The sequence below is a fragment of the Erpetoichthys calabaricus genome, chromosome 16 (genome assembly GCF_900747795.2).
Source record: "Erpetoichthys calabaricus chromosome 16, fErpCal1.3, whole genome shotgun sequence".
NCBI classification, from domain to species: Eukaryota; Metazoa; Chordata; class Cladistia; order Polypteriformes; family Polypteridae; genus Erpetoichthys; species Erpetoichthys calabaricus.
Genome location: NC_041409.2, coordinates 376,538 through 395,225, shown reverse-complemented (window position 1 = coordinate 395,225; position 18,688 = coordinate 376,538). Strand labels below are relative to the sequence as shown.

The following is an 18,688-nucleotide window of genomic DNA, read 5'->3' as shown; positions in this document are numbered from 1 at the left end:
TCTTACCTTCCATCCTTGGTCTTTAAGCTCCACAGCTGAATTAAAGACCTGATGTACTGCACGGGGTATTATCCCCATGGTGTCATCAAGTGGATCTGGACCTTCCATGGTGTAAGTCTTTCCACTTCCAGTCTGGCCATAGGTGAAGATACAAACATTGTATCCATCAAGTGCCGACTGTACAAGAAGAGAAATCTCTTGAAAGACTTCTTGTTGCGACGAGCGGGGTGGAAAAACTCGGTCAAAGTTAAACTTGTATTTTCGCTGGTCTTTGCTCTCTCTGCCACTGTGAGACTATTAAAAAGATGAAAACAGAACAATGAAATTAAGAACTTCAGTGGAGGAGATGCAGTGCTGGGGAGAGGTGGGATGTTAGGGTAGTCACTACTATACCTCTTCAGTCCTTGCAAGCAAGATTGACTTCTCATCATTTGGGAACTGAACATGTTCTAGGTTCTCAGCGTGGTCACTGGGCAGAAGAGGACGCACTCTGCAAAATACTCTTATGTTCCCCTATGGAAGAAGTAAAAAAATAAAATTCAGGCTTTCACTATAAATACTTCAGAAGAATTTAAAGGGAATTTCACACTCTTGTTCAGTTGGCTTTGTGGTGAATCAGGAAGTTAGACACATTGTTTCAATCTTCAGTTTAGACATTTTTCACACAGCAAAAGAAAAACACCCTATGGGTAGGTCTTACACTTCTCCCATTGGGCAGAAACAATTTGTCTCAAGAATTATCATGGAAGGTCGACCTCTGCTATGTTTGAACATCACCACAATTGCAATAATTGTGTGGTTTATTTGCCTTAACACAGCTCGGTAAGTAGAATGTGATTACCTGATAATTAGAAGAACACATGTAGATGAGCAAATTCACTTGCTACAGAAAGTAGACATTTTATCACACATCACAAGGTCTGTTGTGAAGGGCGTAATATGATGTGCTTCAGTTTCGTTTAGACCAGACAAAGAAACAGGAATGTACTTTTTATTTCACTGTAGGATGTTGCAGATTGGGCGGCACGGTGGCGCAGCGGGTAGCGCTGCTGCCTCGCAGTTGGGAGACCTGGGGACCCGGGTTCGCTTCCCGGGTCCTCCCTGCGTGGAGTTTGCATGTTCTCCCCATGTCTGCGTGGGTTTCCTCCGGGCGCTCCGGTTTCCTCCCACAGTCCAAAGACATGCTGGTTAGGTGGATTGGCGATTCTAAATTGGCCCTATTGTGTGCTTGGTGTGTGGGTGTGTTTGTGTGTGTCCTGCGGTGGGTTGGCACCCTGCCCAGGATTGGTTCCCTGCCTTGTGCCCTGTGTTGGCTGGGATTGGCTCCAGCAGACCCCCTGTGACCCTGTGTTCGGATTCAGCGGGTTGGAAAATGGATGGATGGATGGATGGATGTTGCAGATTTACTCAACTGTAACCTGCTATTATAAAACAAAAAAAACTGCTGTTCATCTTGAATAACTAGTCTATTCTTTTTAGACCTGTAATTATCTGCGGACAATGAAGCAGATATTATTATACACAGGTTTGATAGCAGTAATAAAATATACTGTATACACAAATAATTGTTAATTTGAATATCTATTAATGGACTGCTTCTATCCCCTCCTGGTACAATGGATTACTTGGGTAAGTGGAGTGAGAAAGTGAGAATGTGGGGTGTGGAGGAAAGTGAAAAATTCTGCTGGTTCCATGCACCAAAGAAAGTAAATGTTTAAAAAGGGACCTGTGGCTTAAGATTTTTAAATGAAATATGAATAATGTTCATTTTAACATTTGCTACACTATTCCCAAGTTAATGTACATTCAGACTCCACATCATGGCCAGAGAGCTATAATACTGAAAGTACTAACTCTGTGCATATCACTCTTATGGTACAAGATTAAGGGAGTTTGATTGTTGGCCACACAGGACATTGCTGTTCATTTCTCACCACCTCTAGAAGTGGTTTGATTGCTCTGATCAATTGACAGTATTTATAAAAGCACAAAACCAACACTACAACCTTTATTAGCTGCTGTCCAATCACAAGAGAGGGGCACCGAGCATGAATCACAAACGAGACATGCTACGATGGAATGGTACCTATCCATGCAGTTTTATTGCAGTTATGCTAAGTTTTTTATGTAGGTCTGCCTATTTGTACATTTTACATTTAATTGATTATTTAAGCCAAGTTTAACATTTCTTTCACTTACTGTAGTTAGATCAGTGTAATGTCAAATCATTTTCATACCTTACACAACCTTCTTGTAGTTTTGGTACACACTAGAATGTGACTGTCATGTTTACATCTACCTAAATGAACCAGAATTTGGTTGTGGGCTTTGGGATCACTCTAGAGATTGAGAGCAACTTCTCCAAAACAAACTAACCTTACAGTTTTTAGCAAGCCATTTATTCTAATGTATCTAGGCTTTGTATGAGAAGAGGCGACACCTTAGGATGGTTCCTTGCCGTGGCGAAACTTTCTAAGGCACTATCAATATAATGCACTACAGTGTAGTGAACAGATGGGACTCTTACCCGGCTGGGACTTCTTGTGATGGAAGGACTGGGGGAGAGTGCTCATACACTGCATTACCATTCCAGGGTGGTGCCTTCTACTGTACAGGAGGAGGTAAAGCACCATGGGCTTGGAGCTTCAGAAATCAACCCTATAGGGGTCCGTGGTCACCACCAGGGAGCACATGAAGAACTACAGAACCCTTTATTGCAGCACTTCCAGGTACACCCAGAACTGCCAGAAGGAAATCATGGGACACCCAGAGCACTTCGAGGGGCTCTATAAAAGGAGCCAAAGTCAGGAGGAAGATGGACAAAACTTTGCCGAAGGAGGAGGAGTAGGACTGGAGGTGGAAGGAGAGACGGAAGAAAAGGCAAAGAAAAAAAGTGCAGAGTGCTTTATTCTGTGCATTGGTAGGAAACAAAAGAAAAGCGTTTCCCACTGTAAAAATAAAAACAAGTGTTGTGCTGGATTTGTGTCTGGTGTCCGTCTGTGTTGAGTTTGGGGAGCTAGTGTGCCCTCTGGTGGCCACAACACACACACCACAAATAGACTAGACTAATAAAAGATTTATCAACTTCTATGAAATTTACCCTTAACCAGCAACCTCAGTTAATAATGCATTTTAAAAAGAGTTCTCTCCAATCTGATCAAAATTTACAATGAAACGTTTATTCTGAAAGCTCCAAACATATCAGCAGACACAAAGGAGGTTGTCCTTTGCTAGTGCAGTCGCAGACCAGTGAGCACATGTAGGTTTGTCTTTCAGCATAAGTACAGTCTTTGGTCCACGGCCAGTGTTTCAATTGTGTCTGCATGTAAATGCAGATTTATGTACATGGCAGGTATAAGTTGGTCTTAAGGCACTAAACACATTAAACCATGCTGCCCAACAGCAAACAACAAAAAGTGTGTGAACCTCAGCTTCTTCACTAAATTATAATTTATGTTTCTGCGTCTGAATTGAGATTAATTTAACTCTAAAATTCCATCTGTGTGAGTCAATGCAAGGGTATGTTACAATGCACTGGCACCATATCCAGAGGCAGTTTCTGACTTGCACATGATAAATTTTTACTACCACAACCCTAGCATTGGATAAGGCAGGTTTGAATATTACAAGTTCAATCAAATCACACATTCAAACCGGACAATTCTCTGTCCTAAACATATATTATATCCTCCAAAAACCATCCACTCCAAAACAAGAAGTTCTCTTCGCATTAAAACATTCAACATACCTTTGAGCATTTCTGGCATGTAACAACTACGCGATTCTTTCATTTAGAGCATTTCAAATAAAAACCATTTTGCACATAATCTGAGCATGATTTTTTATTGAGTGCTACATGGTTTTATTAGATTTTTTTTTTTTTTTTTTTAAATAAATGGGTGTATACACAAATTTACCAGCTCTGAATACTGTGTACTGTATATGCAAAAGACATAACAGTCTAAAGGCATTTCACATTTGCAACTGATCCAATTTCCTCTTAGATGAAACAGCACTTTCAATTTACCTTCAGCTCCAGTATCTGATTGTGTAGCTTCCTTCGGTCCATTTCACCTTTGTACAGTTTTTCTGAAACTTCAGATAACTTTGCTTTTACACCATCTATCTCCTGGTTAGAAGCAAAACAGCAGAGTTGGCTAAAGAACAACAACTTAAAATGGCTAAGATGCAACTATGGGGAAGGGAAAAAAGGAATAAGGCTAATGAATCATTTAGAGGATAAATTTATTAACTGTTCTTTACAAGAATTAATAATACAATAATTTATTAAAACACAGACGGAGCTAAAAGTAGCCTGTAAATGCATCGTCTTCATCAATTTCAAATCTGCCTTCGATTGCATCGATTGGACCAGTTTGTGGAGAGCCCTAGAGATCGAACATGTGCCGCTGAAAATCATTCATCTTCTTCAAGCATTGTACGACGGCTCAACCAGCAGTGTCCGTATCCGGAATGACATGTCTGAGGAGTTCCCGATCCGGCCGCTTCTTTTCAACATCGTGATCGACGCGATTATGCGAAAAGCATTCGATGGGTGACACGGAGTTCGATACGACGACACAAACTTCTTAACCAATCTGATGTTCGCAGATGACAGCGTGGTTTTCGCCGACACGGATACTGAAGCAACAGACACTTTGTATGACATTTCCCGCATTGCACAGTCATACGGATTGAGAATCAACGTGGATAAGACCAAAGTACATACAACAGATGGATCGGAAGCCAGAATTTACCTTGATGGAACTCGAATCGAGCAGGTACCACAGTTCAAGTACTTGGGATCATTGGTCACAGAGAAGAAAGCAGCATCGGCAGCCGAAGTTCACAGCCGGATCGGCCAGGCAACAGCAGCATTTGCCTCACTCAAGTGGTGCATATGGAAGCGGGCAAATATTACCATCAAAACCAAAATACGCCTATATAGGACGCTGATCCTTCCAATTCTTCTTTACGGATCGGAAACATGGACATTGCTCAAGCCAGACCTCAACAAGCTCGAGGCATTCCAAATGCGATGCTTGAGACAGATTCTTCGTGTCTCACTCCGCGACCGCCTCCGAAACGAGACAATCAGAGAAAGGTGCAACCAACAGGCACCGATCGCGGAGGAAATTCAAAAACGTTGATTAAGATGGTTCGGCCACGTCTGTAGGATGGATGGAAATAGACTACCGCACAAACTCCTATGGATAAAACATCCTCCTGATTGGAGGATACAACAACAAGCACCGAAGATGACATGGTTGAAACAGGTAGAGAACGATCTAAAGAACCAGCGACTGACAACAATCAAAGCAAGAACTGTCGCAACCGATCGACTAGCATGGAAGAGTGTGGTGAACAGAGCATGGAATCCAGCGGCACCAACAGCAGCGTATTGGCTACGAGGTCGACCCCCTTTCCAAACGCCAGCTATGGAATAAAGAAGAACAGAAGAAGACTCAACCTGCTTGTAGACATCGTTCTCTTCTATCAACTTCTGATTTTGTTCACTTAATATCTTCATTTTCTCAATCTCTTGGTCCTAGACAATAAAAAAAGCAGTAAATATAATTTTCATAAGTAATAGTTAACACTCTAAACACTTAATAAAAGATCTAATAGCAATTTCAAATTTGTCCGCTAAAGCATTTTGGAAAACAGGTCTATAATGACCATAAAAGAAATTTATTTGACAACACAAGACAACTACTGCCCTCATCTTAATGCAATAACTGGAAAGAAGGAAAAAGGTCATCATGGATGGTTAAAATCTCTACAAGAATGACAATACATGTCTTATTTACTCTTTGTTGGTTGGTATTTTAGGATTGCAAATTTCACTTTAGGTTTTTTTTTTTACTCTGTTGTGGTTTCATTATTAATAAGGACAAAACCTTGAAAAATGTATGCACAAATAACTAATAAGGCAAATCAACTCTTTGTAATGGTCTTCACACATTAAGAATTAACTGGTTACAAGATACACAAAACACCATTCAGTCCAATCCTGAACCATTCTCAAAACTCCACAAAACCCAATCAAGCAGCTAAATGCTATAAAAGTTGAGATCTTCCAAAACAAGGCTTTTTGAGGCTCTAAAATACTATAAAGAAACTGGTGACAAAACCTTTCAACTCTGATTCTACTGTGATACCTCAATGGTTCACACTAAACACCTACTTTTTTCTTCTGTCATTTGTCAACACTTTGTTTTCAAGTTAAACAAAACCTCTTTTACACTGTGACAGTACTACCATGGTGTACACTGTACTGTATACTATACCTGTGAGGGACAACCAACAGGTGAAGTGAATAACATTGACTGTCTCATCACAATAGCACCTGTCAAGGGGTGGGACATTAGACAGCAAGTGAACAGTCAATTCTTGAAGATGATTGTTGGAAGCAGGAAAAATGGGCAAGCGTAAGGATCCAAGCGACTTTGACCAGAGCCAAATTGTGATGGGTAGACGACGGAGTCGCAGCATCTGTAAAATGGCAGGACTTGTACTAACCACTGCATGCTGGGAACACCCCTACCTGTCAAAAGTGGCCCAAGGAAGGAAGAACTGTTGACAAGATCATTGGCACTCAAGGCTCACTGATGCACATGGGGAGCGCAGGCTAGACCATCTGGTCTTGTGCCCACATAAGAGCTACTGTAACACAAACCGCTGAAAAAACTTCAATACCGGCAATGACAGAAGTGTCAGAACACACAGTGCATTGCAGCTTGCTGCATATGGGGCTGCGTAACTGCAGTCTGATCAGAGTGTCCATGTTGACTACGATCTACTGCCAAAAGCACCTAAAAAGGGCATCAGAGTGTCAGAACTAGACAAAAGCAATGGAAGAAGGTGTCCTGGTCTGATGAGTAATGTTTATTTAGATCATGTGAACAGCTGGGTATATGTTAGTCTTAACTGGGGAAGAGATGGCTGCAGATTGCACTATGGGAAGCAGCCAAGCCGGTAGAGGCATTCATGTTTGTTTATGTTTGACACGTACCTATCTAAATATTGTTGCAGACCATATACACATGCCTTCATGGTAACAGCATTCCCTAAAAGCACTTATTTGCCCTGCCACACTGCAAAAAAAAAAAAAATTTTTGGAGTTGTTTGAGGAACATGACAAACAGTTCAAAGTGTTGACGTGGCCTTCACATCCTCCAGGATCTCAGTCCAATCGCGCATCTGTAGGATGTGCTAAAAGACACATGCTTCACTTGAAACATACACAACCTGCTGCTAATGTCTTGGTGCCAGATAGCACAGGACACTTGTCTTGTGGAGTTCATATTTCGACAGGTCAGAGAAGTTTTGGTGGCACGAGAGGGACTTTTTAAATAGCTTGATGTTTAACAGCGTGGTTGTAGGGTTTTTTTAAAAGATTTGCACTGTGTTTCTTTGTAGTTATGTATCATACAGCAAATTTTGGTAACAAACAAGTACTACATAATTAAAATGGAAATCCATATTTTATAATTAAACATCAAGAATTACAAATGTCTAGTTGATACACTGAAGAGAAAAAAACACTTATAAATATAGTAAATGTATATTTTAACAGCAAAAAGCTGTAGTGCATTTAATGATTTTGAATGATTAAAACATAAGTGCATTGCCAATATCAATTGACTAAGAATATACTCTGTGTTATATATATATATTAAATATATAACACACACAGTATATATTGTTAGGGAAATTGTGTAAACTACAGTAACACTTTACATTAAGTGTTCATGATTACACTTGCCCAGACCACGGAACATCTGTTACATAGATGTAATTACATACCCTGTTTTTATTACATTTTGAATGTACAGTTACATCATAACTATGTAAGTACACTTGTTTTTGGATCAGTGATAAATTGTTACATTGTAATTATATAAACTTTGGAATAACTGACAATTGAGTAATTAACTATAGCGTTACTTTGTATTACACAGTAAGTACGGAGTAATAACTCAGTTACACTGTAACTACTATGTAAGTACCTGTATAAATACAGTGTAATTATGGACTCTTAATGTAAAGTGTTACCAAAACTATTGTACCTATTTGAAACCAGGGTTAATTAAAAACATTACAGAAAAACAAACTAAATATGACAACTTGTAATTCTATTTCTTTTGTGCCATATGTATTCTGTATAAATACTTCTGTACACATTTTATTAGTTAAAGTATGTATTTAAGGGAAATTTCACTTAGTTTAGTATTTTATGTTCACTGAACAATAAGCCTGTACAATTTAATTTTGTCAATAATAAAAGAATAGTTAGTTTAATTATAAAAATACACTTCAATATAGGACATAAAACTTCAATATGTCTCATTAGGCAGGAGAGTAGTGTAAAGTTTTTTAAAGGGATAACGAAAAAACGCCCTTGACCCTCTGCAGTTTGCATACCAGGAGAAGGTGGGAGCGGAGGCTGCCATCATCTACATGCTACACCGATCCCTCTCCCACTTGGACAGAGGCAGTGGTGCTGTAAAAATTATGTTTCTAGACTTCTCTTGCGCCTTCAACACCATCCAACCTCTGCTCCTTAGGGACAAGCTGACAGATGGGAGTAGACTCATACCTGGTGGCATGGATTGTGGACTCTCTTACAGACCTCAGTATGTGCATCTCGGGAACTGTAGGTCTAACATTGTGGTCAGCAGCACAGGAGCACCACAGGGGACTGTACTTTCTCCGGTCCTGTTCAGCTTATATACATCGGACTTCCAATACAACTCGGAGTCCTGCCACATGCAAAATTTCGCTGACGACACTGCTATCGTGGGCTGCATCAGGAATGGGCAGGAGGAGGATTATAGGAACCTAATCAAGGACTTTGTTAAATGGTGCAACTCAAACCACCTACAACTGAACACCAGCAAAACCAAGGGGCTGGTGGTGGATTTTAGGAAGACCAGGCCCCTCCATCATCATCATAGGTGACACTGTGTAGAAGGTGCAAACCTATAAATACCCGGGAGTGCAGCTGGATGATAAATTGGACTGGACTGCCAATACTGATACTCCGAGTAAGAAAGGACAGAGTCGACTATACTTCCTTAGAAGGCTGGCGTCCTTCAACATCTGCAATAAGATGCTGCAGATGTTCTATCATCCGTGGCAGAGCAACGGACACTGAGCAGGCTCCTGTCAATAATGGAGAATTCACTGCATCCACTAAACAGTATCATCTCCAGACAGAGGAGCAGCTTCAGTGACAGACTGCTGTCAATGTCCTGCTCCACTGAGACTGAGGAGATCGTTCCTCCCCCACACTATGCGACTCTTCAAATCCACCCGGGGGGGTAAACGTTAACATCATACAAAGTTATTATCTGTCTGTATACTTGCATGGTTATCACTCTTTAATTTAATACTGTTCTTTATCAGTGTGCTGCTGTTGGAGTATGTGAATTTCCCCTTGGGATTAATAAAGTATCTATTGGAATTGGCCGATCAAGTAACATGAAATTGTTGATTGGTATCAGCCATCAAAATCCTCATTGGATCATCCCTATGCAACTGTCTATAACATAAAATCAGTAGGGCTTGCAAAAAAAAAAAAAAATTACCCTGAATGTGGGAATATTAATTGGTTTTAAATGGGGCAGATTTTACCAAATGATAACCCTATAAATCTACATACTGTAGATGTAGAGAAGGTTCATAAACATGCCTGATCTGAAATGTTGCCAATTGGGCTTTTATTTGTTAATGTAACTATTGGCTATCTACAAAAAAAAAAAAAGCTCATCCCACTGGCTCCACTTTACTCTTCCCCATTTATTGCTTTACCTAACTTAATTTGACAAATTTAGGCATTTAAAAATGTACTACGGTATCAGCAGGTTTATAGCTGAAATCAAGCATTGTTTTACTTCAGCTATTAAATTAATCAAATTTCAATAAGCAATACATTTGTACTGTATATGATGCAGAATAGTATTTTGGAATGATATCTAGTATCGTTTCATAAACAAATGTACTACAAATGCATAATAGCAAACAGGACAGTGCTTAAAGCCACACTTCCATCATTTTCCATAGGTCCCAAAACCTAATTGTTTTTAATAAACAGTAAAATAGAGAATTCACAGTTGAGAAGTACCTTTGTACGGGTCTGCTTTGTGAGTTCATGGTAAATTTTTCAAAATTAAGACTTATTTTAAGAGGAAACAACACCACCTTAAAAAGACACAACCATCAACATTACCCTTGCTCTTTAGTTGTTCGAGATGTCAGTGGGACTATGTCCATCCATCCATCCTCGTCCGCTTATCCGAGGCCGGGTCGCGAGGGCAGCAGCTTGAGCAGAGATGCCCAGACTTCCCTCTCCCCAACCACTTCTTCTAGGAGAATCCCAAGGTGTTCCCGGGCCAGCCAGGGGAAATAGTCCCTCCAGCGTGTCCTGGGTCTTCCCCGGGGCCTCCTCCCGGTTGGACGTGCCCGGAACACCTCACCAGGGAGGCATCCTGATCAGATGCCCGAGCCACCTCATCTGACTCCTCTCGATGCGGAGGAGCAGCGGCTCTACTCCGAGCCCCTCCCGGATGACTGAGCTTCTCACCCTCTCTTTAAGGGAAAGCCCAGACACCCTGCAGAGGAAACTCATTTCAGCCGCTTGTATTCGCGATCTCGTTCTTTCGGTCACTACCCATAGCTCATGACCATAGGTGAGGGTAGGAACATAGATCGACTGGTAAATTGAGAGCTTTGCCTTATGGCTCAGCTCCTTTTTCACCACGACAGACCGATGCAGAGCCCTCATGACTGCAGACGCCGCACCGATCCCCCTGTTGATCTCACGCTCCATTCTTCCCTCACTCGTGAACAAGACCCCGAGATACTTGAACTCCTCCACTTGAGGCAGGATCTCTCTCTCAACCCCGAGAGGGCACTCCACCCTTTTCCGGCTGAGGACCATGGTCTCGGATTTAGAGGTGCTGATTCTCATCCCAGCGGCTTCACACTCAGCTGTGAACCGATCCAGAGAGAGCTGAAGATCACTGCCTGATGAAGCAAACAGGACAACATCATCTGCAAAAAGCAATGACCCAATCCTGAGTCCACCAAACCAGACCCCCTCCACGCCCTGGCTGCGCCTAGAAATTCTGTCCATAAAAGTTATGAACAGAATCGGTGTAAAAGGGCTGCCCTGGGGGAGTCCAACTCTCACTGGAAACGGGTTCGACTTACTGCCGGCAATGCGGACCAAGCTCTGACACCGATTGTACAGGGACCGAACAGCCCTTATCAGGGGGTCCGATACCCCATACTCTCGGAGTACCCCCCACAGGATTCCCCGAGGGACATGGTCGAACGCCTTTTCCAAGTCCATAAAACACATGTAGACTGGTTGGGCGAACTCCCACGCACCCTCCAGGGTGTAGAGCTGGTCCACTGTTCCGCGACCAGGACGAAAACCACACTGTTCCTCCTGAATCAGAGGTTCAACTATCCGACGGACCCTCCTATCCAGAACACCCGAATAGACTTTTTCAGGGAGTCTGAGGAGTGTGATCTCTTGTAGTTGGAACACACCCTCCGGTCCCCCTTCTTAAAGAAGGGGACCACCACCCCGGTCTGCCAATCCAGAGGCACTGACCCTGATGTCCATGCGATGTTGCAGAGACGTGTCAACCAAGACAACCCTACAACATCCAGAGCCTTGAGGAACTCCGGGCGTATCTCATCCACCCCCGGAGCCCTGCCACCAAGGAGTTTTTTGACCACCTCGGTGACCTCAGTCTCAGAGATGGGGGAGCCCACCTCTGAGTCCCCAGGCTCTGCTTCCTCATTAGAAGGCATGTTAGTGGGATTGAGGAGGTCTTCGAAGTACTCCCCCCACCGACCCACAACGTCCCGAGTCGAGGTCAGCAGCGCACCATCCCCACCATATACAGTGTTGACACTGCACTGCTTCCCCCTCCTGAGACGCCGGACCAGAATCTCCTCAAAGCCATCCGAAAGTCATTCTCCATGGCCTCCCCAACCACCCAAGCCGCATTCCGCTTGGCCTGCCGGTACCTATTAGCTGCCTCCAGAGTCCCACAGGACAAAAGGGACCGGTAGGACTCCTTCAGCTTGACAGCATCCCTCACCGCCGGTGTCCACCAACGGGTTCGGGGATTGCCGCCACGACAGGCACCGACCACCTTACGGCCACAGCTCCGGTCAGCCGCCTCAACAATAGAGGCACGGAACATGGCCCATTCGGACTCAATGTCCCCCACCTCCCTCGGGACATGGTCGAAGTTCTGCCGGAGGTGGGAGTTGAAGCTGCTTCTGACAGGGGGCTCTGCCAGACATTCCCAGCAGACCCTCACAACACGTTTGGGCCTACCAGGCCTAATCGGCATCCTCCCCCACCATCGAAGCCAACTCACCATCAGGTGGTGATCAGTTGACAGCTCCGCACCTCTCTTCACCCGAGTGTCTAAGACATGTGGCCGCAAGTACGATGACACGACCACAAAGACGATCATCGAACGGAGGCCTAAGGTGTCCTGGTGCCAAGTGCTCATATTAACAACTATAGGCTTGAACATGGTGTTCGTTATGAACCATCCGTGACAAGCACAGAAGTCCAATAACAAAACACCACTCGGGTTCAGATTGGGGGGCCATTCCTCCCAATCACGCCCTTCCAGGTCTCACGGTCATTGCCCACTCATGCAGTATGAGGGAGTCCCCAGAAGGTATGCCCTCTAGCACCCCCTCCAGGGACTCCAAAAAGGGTGGGTACTCTGAACTGCTGTTCGGTGCATACGCACAAACAGTTAGGACCCGTCCCCCCACCCGAAGGCAGAGGGAGGCTATCCTCTCGTCCACTGGGGTAAACCCCAATGAACAGGCTCCAAGTCGGGGGAGCAATAAGTATACCCACACCCGCTTGGCACCTCTCACCGGGGGCAACTCCAGAGTGGTAGAGAGTCCAGCCCCTCTGAAGGAGATTGGTTGCAGAGTCCAAGCTGTGTGTCGAGGTGAGTCCGACTATCTAGCCGGAACCTCTCGACCTCGCGCACTAGCTCAGGCTCCTTCCCCTTCAGAGAGGTGACATTCCACGTCCCAAGAGCCAGCTTCTGTAGCCGAGGATCGGACCGCCAAGGTCCCCACCTTCGGCCACCACACAACTCACACTGCACCCGACCTCCTTGGCCCCTCCCATAGGTGGTGAGCCCATGGGAAGTAATAAAATCTAAGTATTACAAATAATTCCGACAGTGAAACTAATGTTCTTTTCTAATCTCTCTCTAATCTTATCTAATTAAAAGAAAAAATATGAAAATATGAACTATTTTCTCTCTCTAAAAACACACCCACCTTATCTTGATGTCTTTTTTTCATTTCAGCCATTTCTTTTTTGATTTTAAATATCAATCTTCGCCTGCCTGAGTTGATCTTCTTCTCCTGTGTTAGACTATTTTTCCACTTTGTAGTTTTAACCTTGGCAGATACAAGCTGAAATGAAACAAATGAACAAAAAAAAATTACTGAATAGCTAAATATAATTAAGTAAATGTCATTATGAAAGCATGACATGTTTAGAAATCACAAAGTTATTATATACAAGTTCTTTTCTGAAATCTACAAAATTAGTCAACATTAGAAATAAACAGTATTATTTGCATACAAGCACACAACACTCTCTGCATTGGAAATCATCCAGTCTTGACACACACACACAACGTACACAAAGAAAAACTAATTTCCTCTCAATGATATGAAAATATGAACTATTTTCTCTCTCTAAAAACACCCACCTTTCTTTTATATATTTTTTTCATTTCAGCCAATTCTTTTTTGATTTTAAATATCGATCTTTGCATGCCTGAGTTGATCTTCTTCTCCTGTGTTAGACTATTTTTCCACTTTGTAGTTTTAACCTTGGCAGATACAAGCTGAAATGAAACAAATGAACAAAAAAAAAATTACTGAATAGCTAAACATAAATTAAGTAAATGTCATTATGAAAGCATGACATGTATATAATAACTTTGTGATTTCTAAACAAGTTCTTTTCTGAAATCTACAAAATTAGTCAACATTAGAAATACAGTATTATTTGCATACAAGCACACAACACTCTGTGCATTGGAAATCATCCAGTCTTGACACATACACACAACATACACATAAAGAAAAACTACCCTAAGTTCTTGTCTATAAGCCGCGGCTTATCTAAGGAAAAAAGTTGTGAAAATGAAAAAATAGAATATCGGTTTATACATAAGTCCGGCTTATACAGTAATCCCTCCTCCATCGCGGGGGTTGCGTTCCAGAGCCACCCGCGAAATAAGAAAATCCGCGAAGTAGAAACCATATGTTTATATGGTTATTTTTATATTGTCATGCTTGGGTCACAGATTTGCGCAGAAACACAGGAAGTTGTAGAGAGACAGGAACGTTATTCAAACACTGCAAACAAACATTTGTCTCTTTTTCAAAAGTTTGAACTGTGCTCCATGACAAGACAGAGATGACAGTTCTGTCTCACAATTAAAAGAGTGCAAACATATCTTCCTCTTCAAAGGTGTGTGTGTCAGGAGCACAGAATGTCACATAGATAGAGAAAACAATCTCTAGCAAACAAATCAATGGTGCTGTTTGGCTTTTAGGTATGCGAAGCACCACGGCACAAAGCTGTTGAAGGCGGCAGCTCACACCCCCTCCGTCAGGAGCAGGAAGGAAGAGAGAGAGAGAGAGAGTTTGTCTTTCAGTCAAAAATCAATACGTGCCCTTCGAGCTTTTAAGTATGCGAAGCACTGTGCAGCATGTCTTCTCAGGAATCAGCTTTACAAAAGATAGCAACGTGAAGATAATCTTTCAGCATTTTTAGACGAGCGTCCGTATCGTCTAGGTGTGCAAACAGCCCCCCTGCTCAATCCCCATACGTCAGGATCACAGATAGTCAGCGCAAGAGTGAGAGAAAAGTAAGCAATCTAGCTTCTCAGCCATCTGCCAATAAAGTCCCTTGTATGAAATCAACTGGGCAAACCAACTGAGGAAGCATGTACCAGAAATTAAAAGACCCATTGTCCGCAGAAATCCGCGAACCACCAAAAAATCCGCGATATATATTTAAATATGCTTACATATAAAATCCCAATTTAAATGACAGCTACGCGCGTGTTGACTCGGCGACGCCCAGAACAGAAAACGCGCTCCGGCCGCTCCAACCGCGCCATGCGGGGAGTGAGAGGGACGCCAATATCTCACACTCTCTCCCCCCTTAAAAAAATTAAATGGGTGCGAGTGAGACCACTGACCTCCCTCCCTTCTATTAGTTATACGTTATAGTACGTTCGGCTTATCCAGGAGTCCGGCTTATCTATGATACGATTTTATTTTAAAAATTCGTATGATTTTTGGTCTCCGGCTTATACATGAGTCCGGATTATAGACAAGAACCTAGGGTAACTAATTTCCTCTCAATGATCAACAAATTTAACATTACATAAAGTCAAACCAAAAACAAAAAATATTCAATATGTTGGTGAAAATGAATGAAAAATAAAACAAAAAAACAAATTCCTTTTGTAACTGCGGGGTTAAAATACATTCAGGTGTTTTTATTTATTTATCTGGGAAGATTTGCACCTTCTCTCACTAAAGTTCCAAAATAAAGTGAATACTTTTAAAAGAGGAACTCATAACCAAGTCAAAAATCTTGCTAAAGAGAAGCAGAAGACTATAGGAGGATTCAATACCATTACACCAACTCTACTATAATATATATACTATTCATTTCAACGGTAAATACTACACTCAGAAAGAAGGCATGCCAATGGGATCGCCGTTATCAGGACTTCTAGCGGAACTGGTAATGCAGCGATTTGAAAACATGGCTCTATCCCAGTTCGCACCCAAAATCTGGATACGTTATGTAGACAACACATTCGTCATACTAAAAAAAATGACAAACTGAATGAGTTCTACAATCACATCAACACAATATTCCCTGCAATCCAATCCAACACATCAGCTTCCTGGACATCCACAACAAAAGAAATAATGACGCCACCCTGACCACTAGTGTTTACCGTAAAGAATGCTATGCATGTAAAACAGGGGTAGGCAATGTCGGTCCTGGTGAGCCACAGTGGCTACAGGTTTTCATTCCAACCCAATTGCTTAATTAGAAACCAATCATTGCCAATCTCAGACCTTATTTAAATTTATGGCTTGTTAGTCTGTGCAATGTAAGGCTTTTATATCGTAGATTTTTTTCCTTTCCAAGGATATCATCCAAATGATTTGAAGCCTACACTATTGCGTCAGCAATAAAGCTACGATGCCGGATAGATAGATATATATATCAGGTACTCGTCGACATACGACCTATGCAAGTTACGACTGTTCGACTTTACGACGCGTTTGACTGTTTCCCCCGCCAGCTGTTGGCAGCGCCAGTTTCCCCGCACTCTCAAGTCTCGCTACGCAGCAGTAAAAATATACGCAGCAGTGTTGCCCCACGTGTGTTTGTGTCTTGTTGTTTTGGCAATTTTTGATAATAATATAACCCTAACATATAACCCTATAATATTAACACTAATAGCAGCTTTCTACTCAAAACGGCAAACTTGAGAAGCTGCCAGCATCAAACCCAGAAGCTCTTGATTGGGCAGTTCTTAGGATTGCACTACGCAAGCAGTCGCATCAACTGCTTACCGCAACCTGCTTTCTTTTTTCTTCTTGAATAAAAGCGCACTTGTTCTGTTATACTTGTACTTGTGAAAGTGTTTTTGATATTTGGACTTCAGGCTTCACACCAGTCATTCTCAGTCACACACACCACTCACATCCACATGCACAGTTATCCCAGTCCCGTTCGTGCACAAGTTTTATATACAATCATCACATTCAAATGTTAACAGTTCCCACACACAACTGCTGACTCCCAATCAAGAGCTTCTGGGTTCGATGCTAGCAGCTTCTCGAGTTTACCGCTTTGAGTAGAGAGCTGCTGTTATTGTTAATATTATATAATTAAAACATACATTTGATTTACGTCTGTAACAACCGCTGTAAATTTATAGTGCTTGTCAAAGTTAGCGTTCACACTCGCCCCGATATGACACTGCTCTTTTCAAATAAAGACGCGCTATAACAGAGGTGAACTCAGATCAGAGAAAACAGAAGCCCTCCCCGCAAGAAATGTCGACTCACAGTGTATGAATGGCGTATGGAAGAAGTGTGTTAAGCGTTATGTAAATACTTTTGCTGGATTTAACAGTGAACAAGAACTTGATGAGATTCGTGAAGAAATAGTGAAACTGTCAAAAGACCTTTCATTGGAATGTGAAATGGAAGATGTCGAGGAGTTGCTAGACCGGGAATCAGGTGAACTTACAAATGAAGAGCTGATAGAATTGGAAGAAGAAAGAGTGGCGAAAGAAGAAACAAGAGAATTGGAGTAAGACGAAGAGGAGGAGGTGCCACAAAGAATGTTCACCACAAAGGGATTGTCAGAAGATTTATCTCTACTGAATAAACTCCTCGCTCATTTTGAAAAAATGGACCCAAATATTGAACGATTTGCGAGGATTGAACGGATGGCACGCAACACATTTCGTCCTTATTGCGAAATTTAAGAAGAGAAAAAAAAACCAAACAATTCAGACGAAGCTCACTATGTTTATGAAAAGAGCAACTCCTCCCATCACCCCGTCCGCAGCCTCGCCTGATCTGATGAAGGCGATATCGACAACCCGCAGCCAAGCACCAGTGGTGCCAGGAATTAAATGTACAGTACAGTATTTCTTGTTTTGTACGTTTTCCACATATTAAACAAATTGTACTGTAGTATGCTGTGTTTGTCTTAGAAAGTAAGAAAATGTTGATAAAATATTACTTTAAGATGATTACAATATTATTACCCAGTCTAATATTCTTACCTTAAATTAACATAGGCCGACTTACGTCCAGATCAACTTAAAACCAGTCAGTCGGAACCAATCGCGGTCGTAAGTCGACAAGTACCTGTGTGTGTATATAGCACAACAAACACACACTCTCTCCCTTTACCACGTGGCTGGCCTTTTTTATATCCCACCCGGAAGTATTCCAGGTGCTTGATCACCTGGGCCTATTTGCATTTCTGGGTGGGGCCAAGTCCATGCAGCTCACCCTGGCGGCCATCCGAGCCCCCAACCAGGCTGTGGAGGACTCCATCTCCCATGGAGCCATGCGTCCTGTTGGGGAATCATCGTCCGCCATGGAGGCTGCCACCAATAGTGATGGGAAGTTCGGATCATTTTACCGACTCGGACCTTTGAGTCTCGTTCAGCAAAATGAACGAATCCTTTTTCGAGTCATTTCGTTCATTTTAGCAAAATATAATTAAAATGTTACCTGTTACCTCCCTAACACATCTACTGCTTACACAAATGTTGATCACACTACAAACAAGACAAAACTATAATGCTATAAGAAACAGAAAATATTAATTCATTGTTTACCTGGGTCTTTAGTCTGTGATTCGCTCTTATCTGACAAGTTTTCGGGTTTGAGTCGTTCGTTCATCACGTGACAGCCCAATTAGCTAACCAAGGCAGTCTGAGCCGGAAAGAGAATTGATTAGTTCATTCCTCGAGTCGTTCGTTCTTTTGTCACGTGACCACTTACCGGCTCAGTACCTCAGTCAAATACTAACGTAAAATTCCAT

At 42.4% G+C, this 18,688-nt stretch overlaps 1 protein-coding gene across 2 annotated transcripts in view; it reads right to left on the bottom strand.

The window, feature by feature from the left end:
* Positions 1–18,052, bottom strand: part of LOC114663826 (carboxy-terminal kinesin 2-like) — a 31,558-nt gene extending 13,506 nt beyond the window's left edge. Inside the window, exons 1-7 of one of the 2 annotated variants that reach the window (XM_051919716.1) lie at positions 17,919–18,052; positions 13,785–13,922; positions 13,345–13,482; positions 5,471–5,548; positions 4,028–4,129; positions 394–513; positions 7–294 (exon numbers count right to left, since the gene is read on the bottom strand). In XM_051919716.1, the coding sequence (XP_051775676.1) occupies positions 7–294; positions 394–513; positions 4,028–4,129; positions 5,471–5,548; positions 13,345–13,482; positions 13,785–13,850 (792 nt within the window). In that variant the 5' untranslated portion in view covers positions 13,851–13,922; positions 17,919–18,052. The remainder of the gene's footprint in view (positions 1–6; positions 295–393; positions 514–4,027; positions 4,130–5,470; positions 5,549–13,344; positions 13,483–13,784; positions 13,923–17,918) is intronic. The other variant, XM_051919717.1, reaches the window with a different exon arrangement.
* Positions 18,053–18,688: the final 636 nt, after the last annotated feature.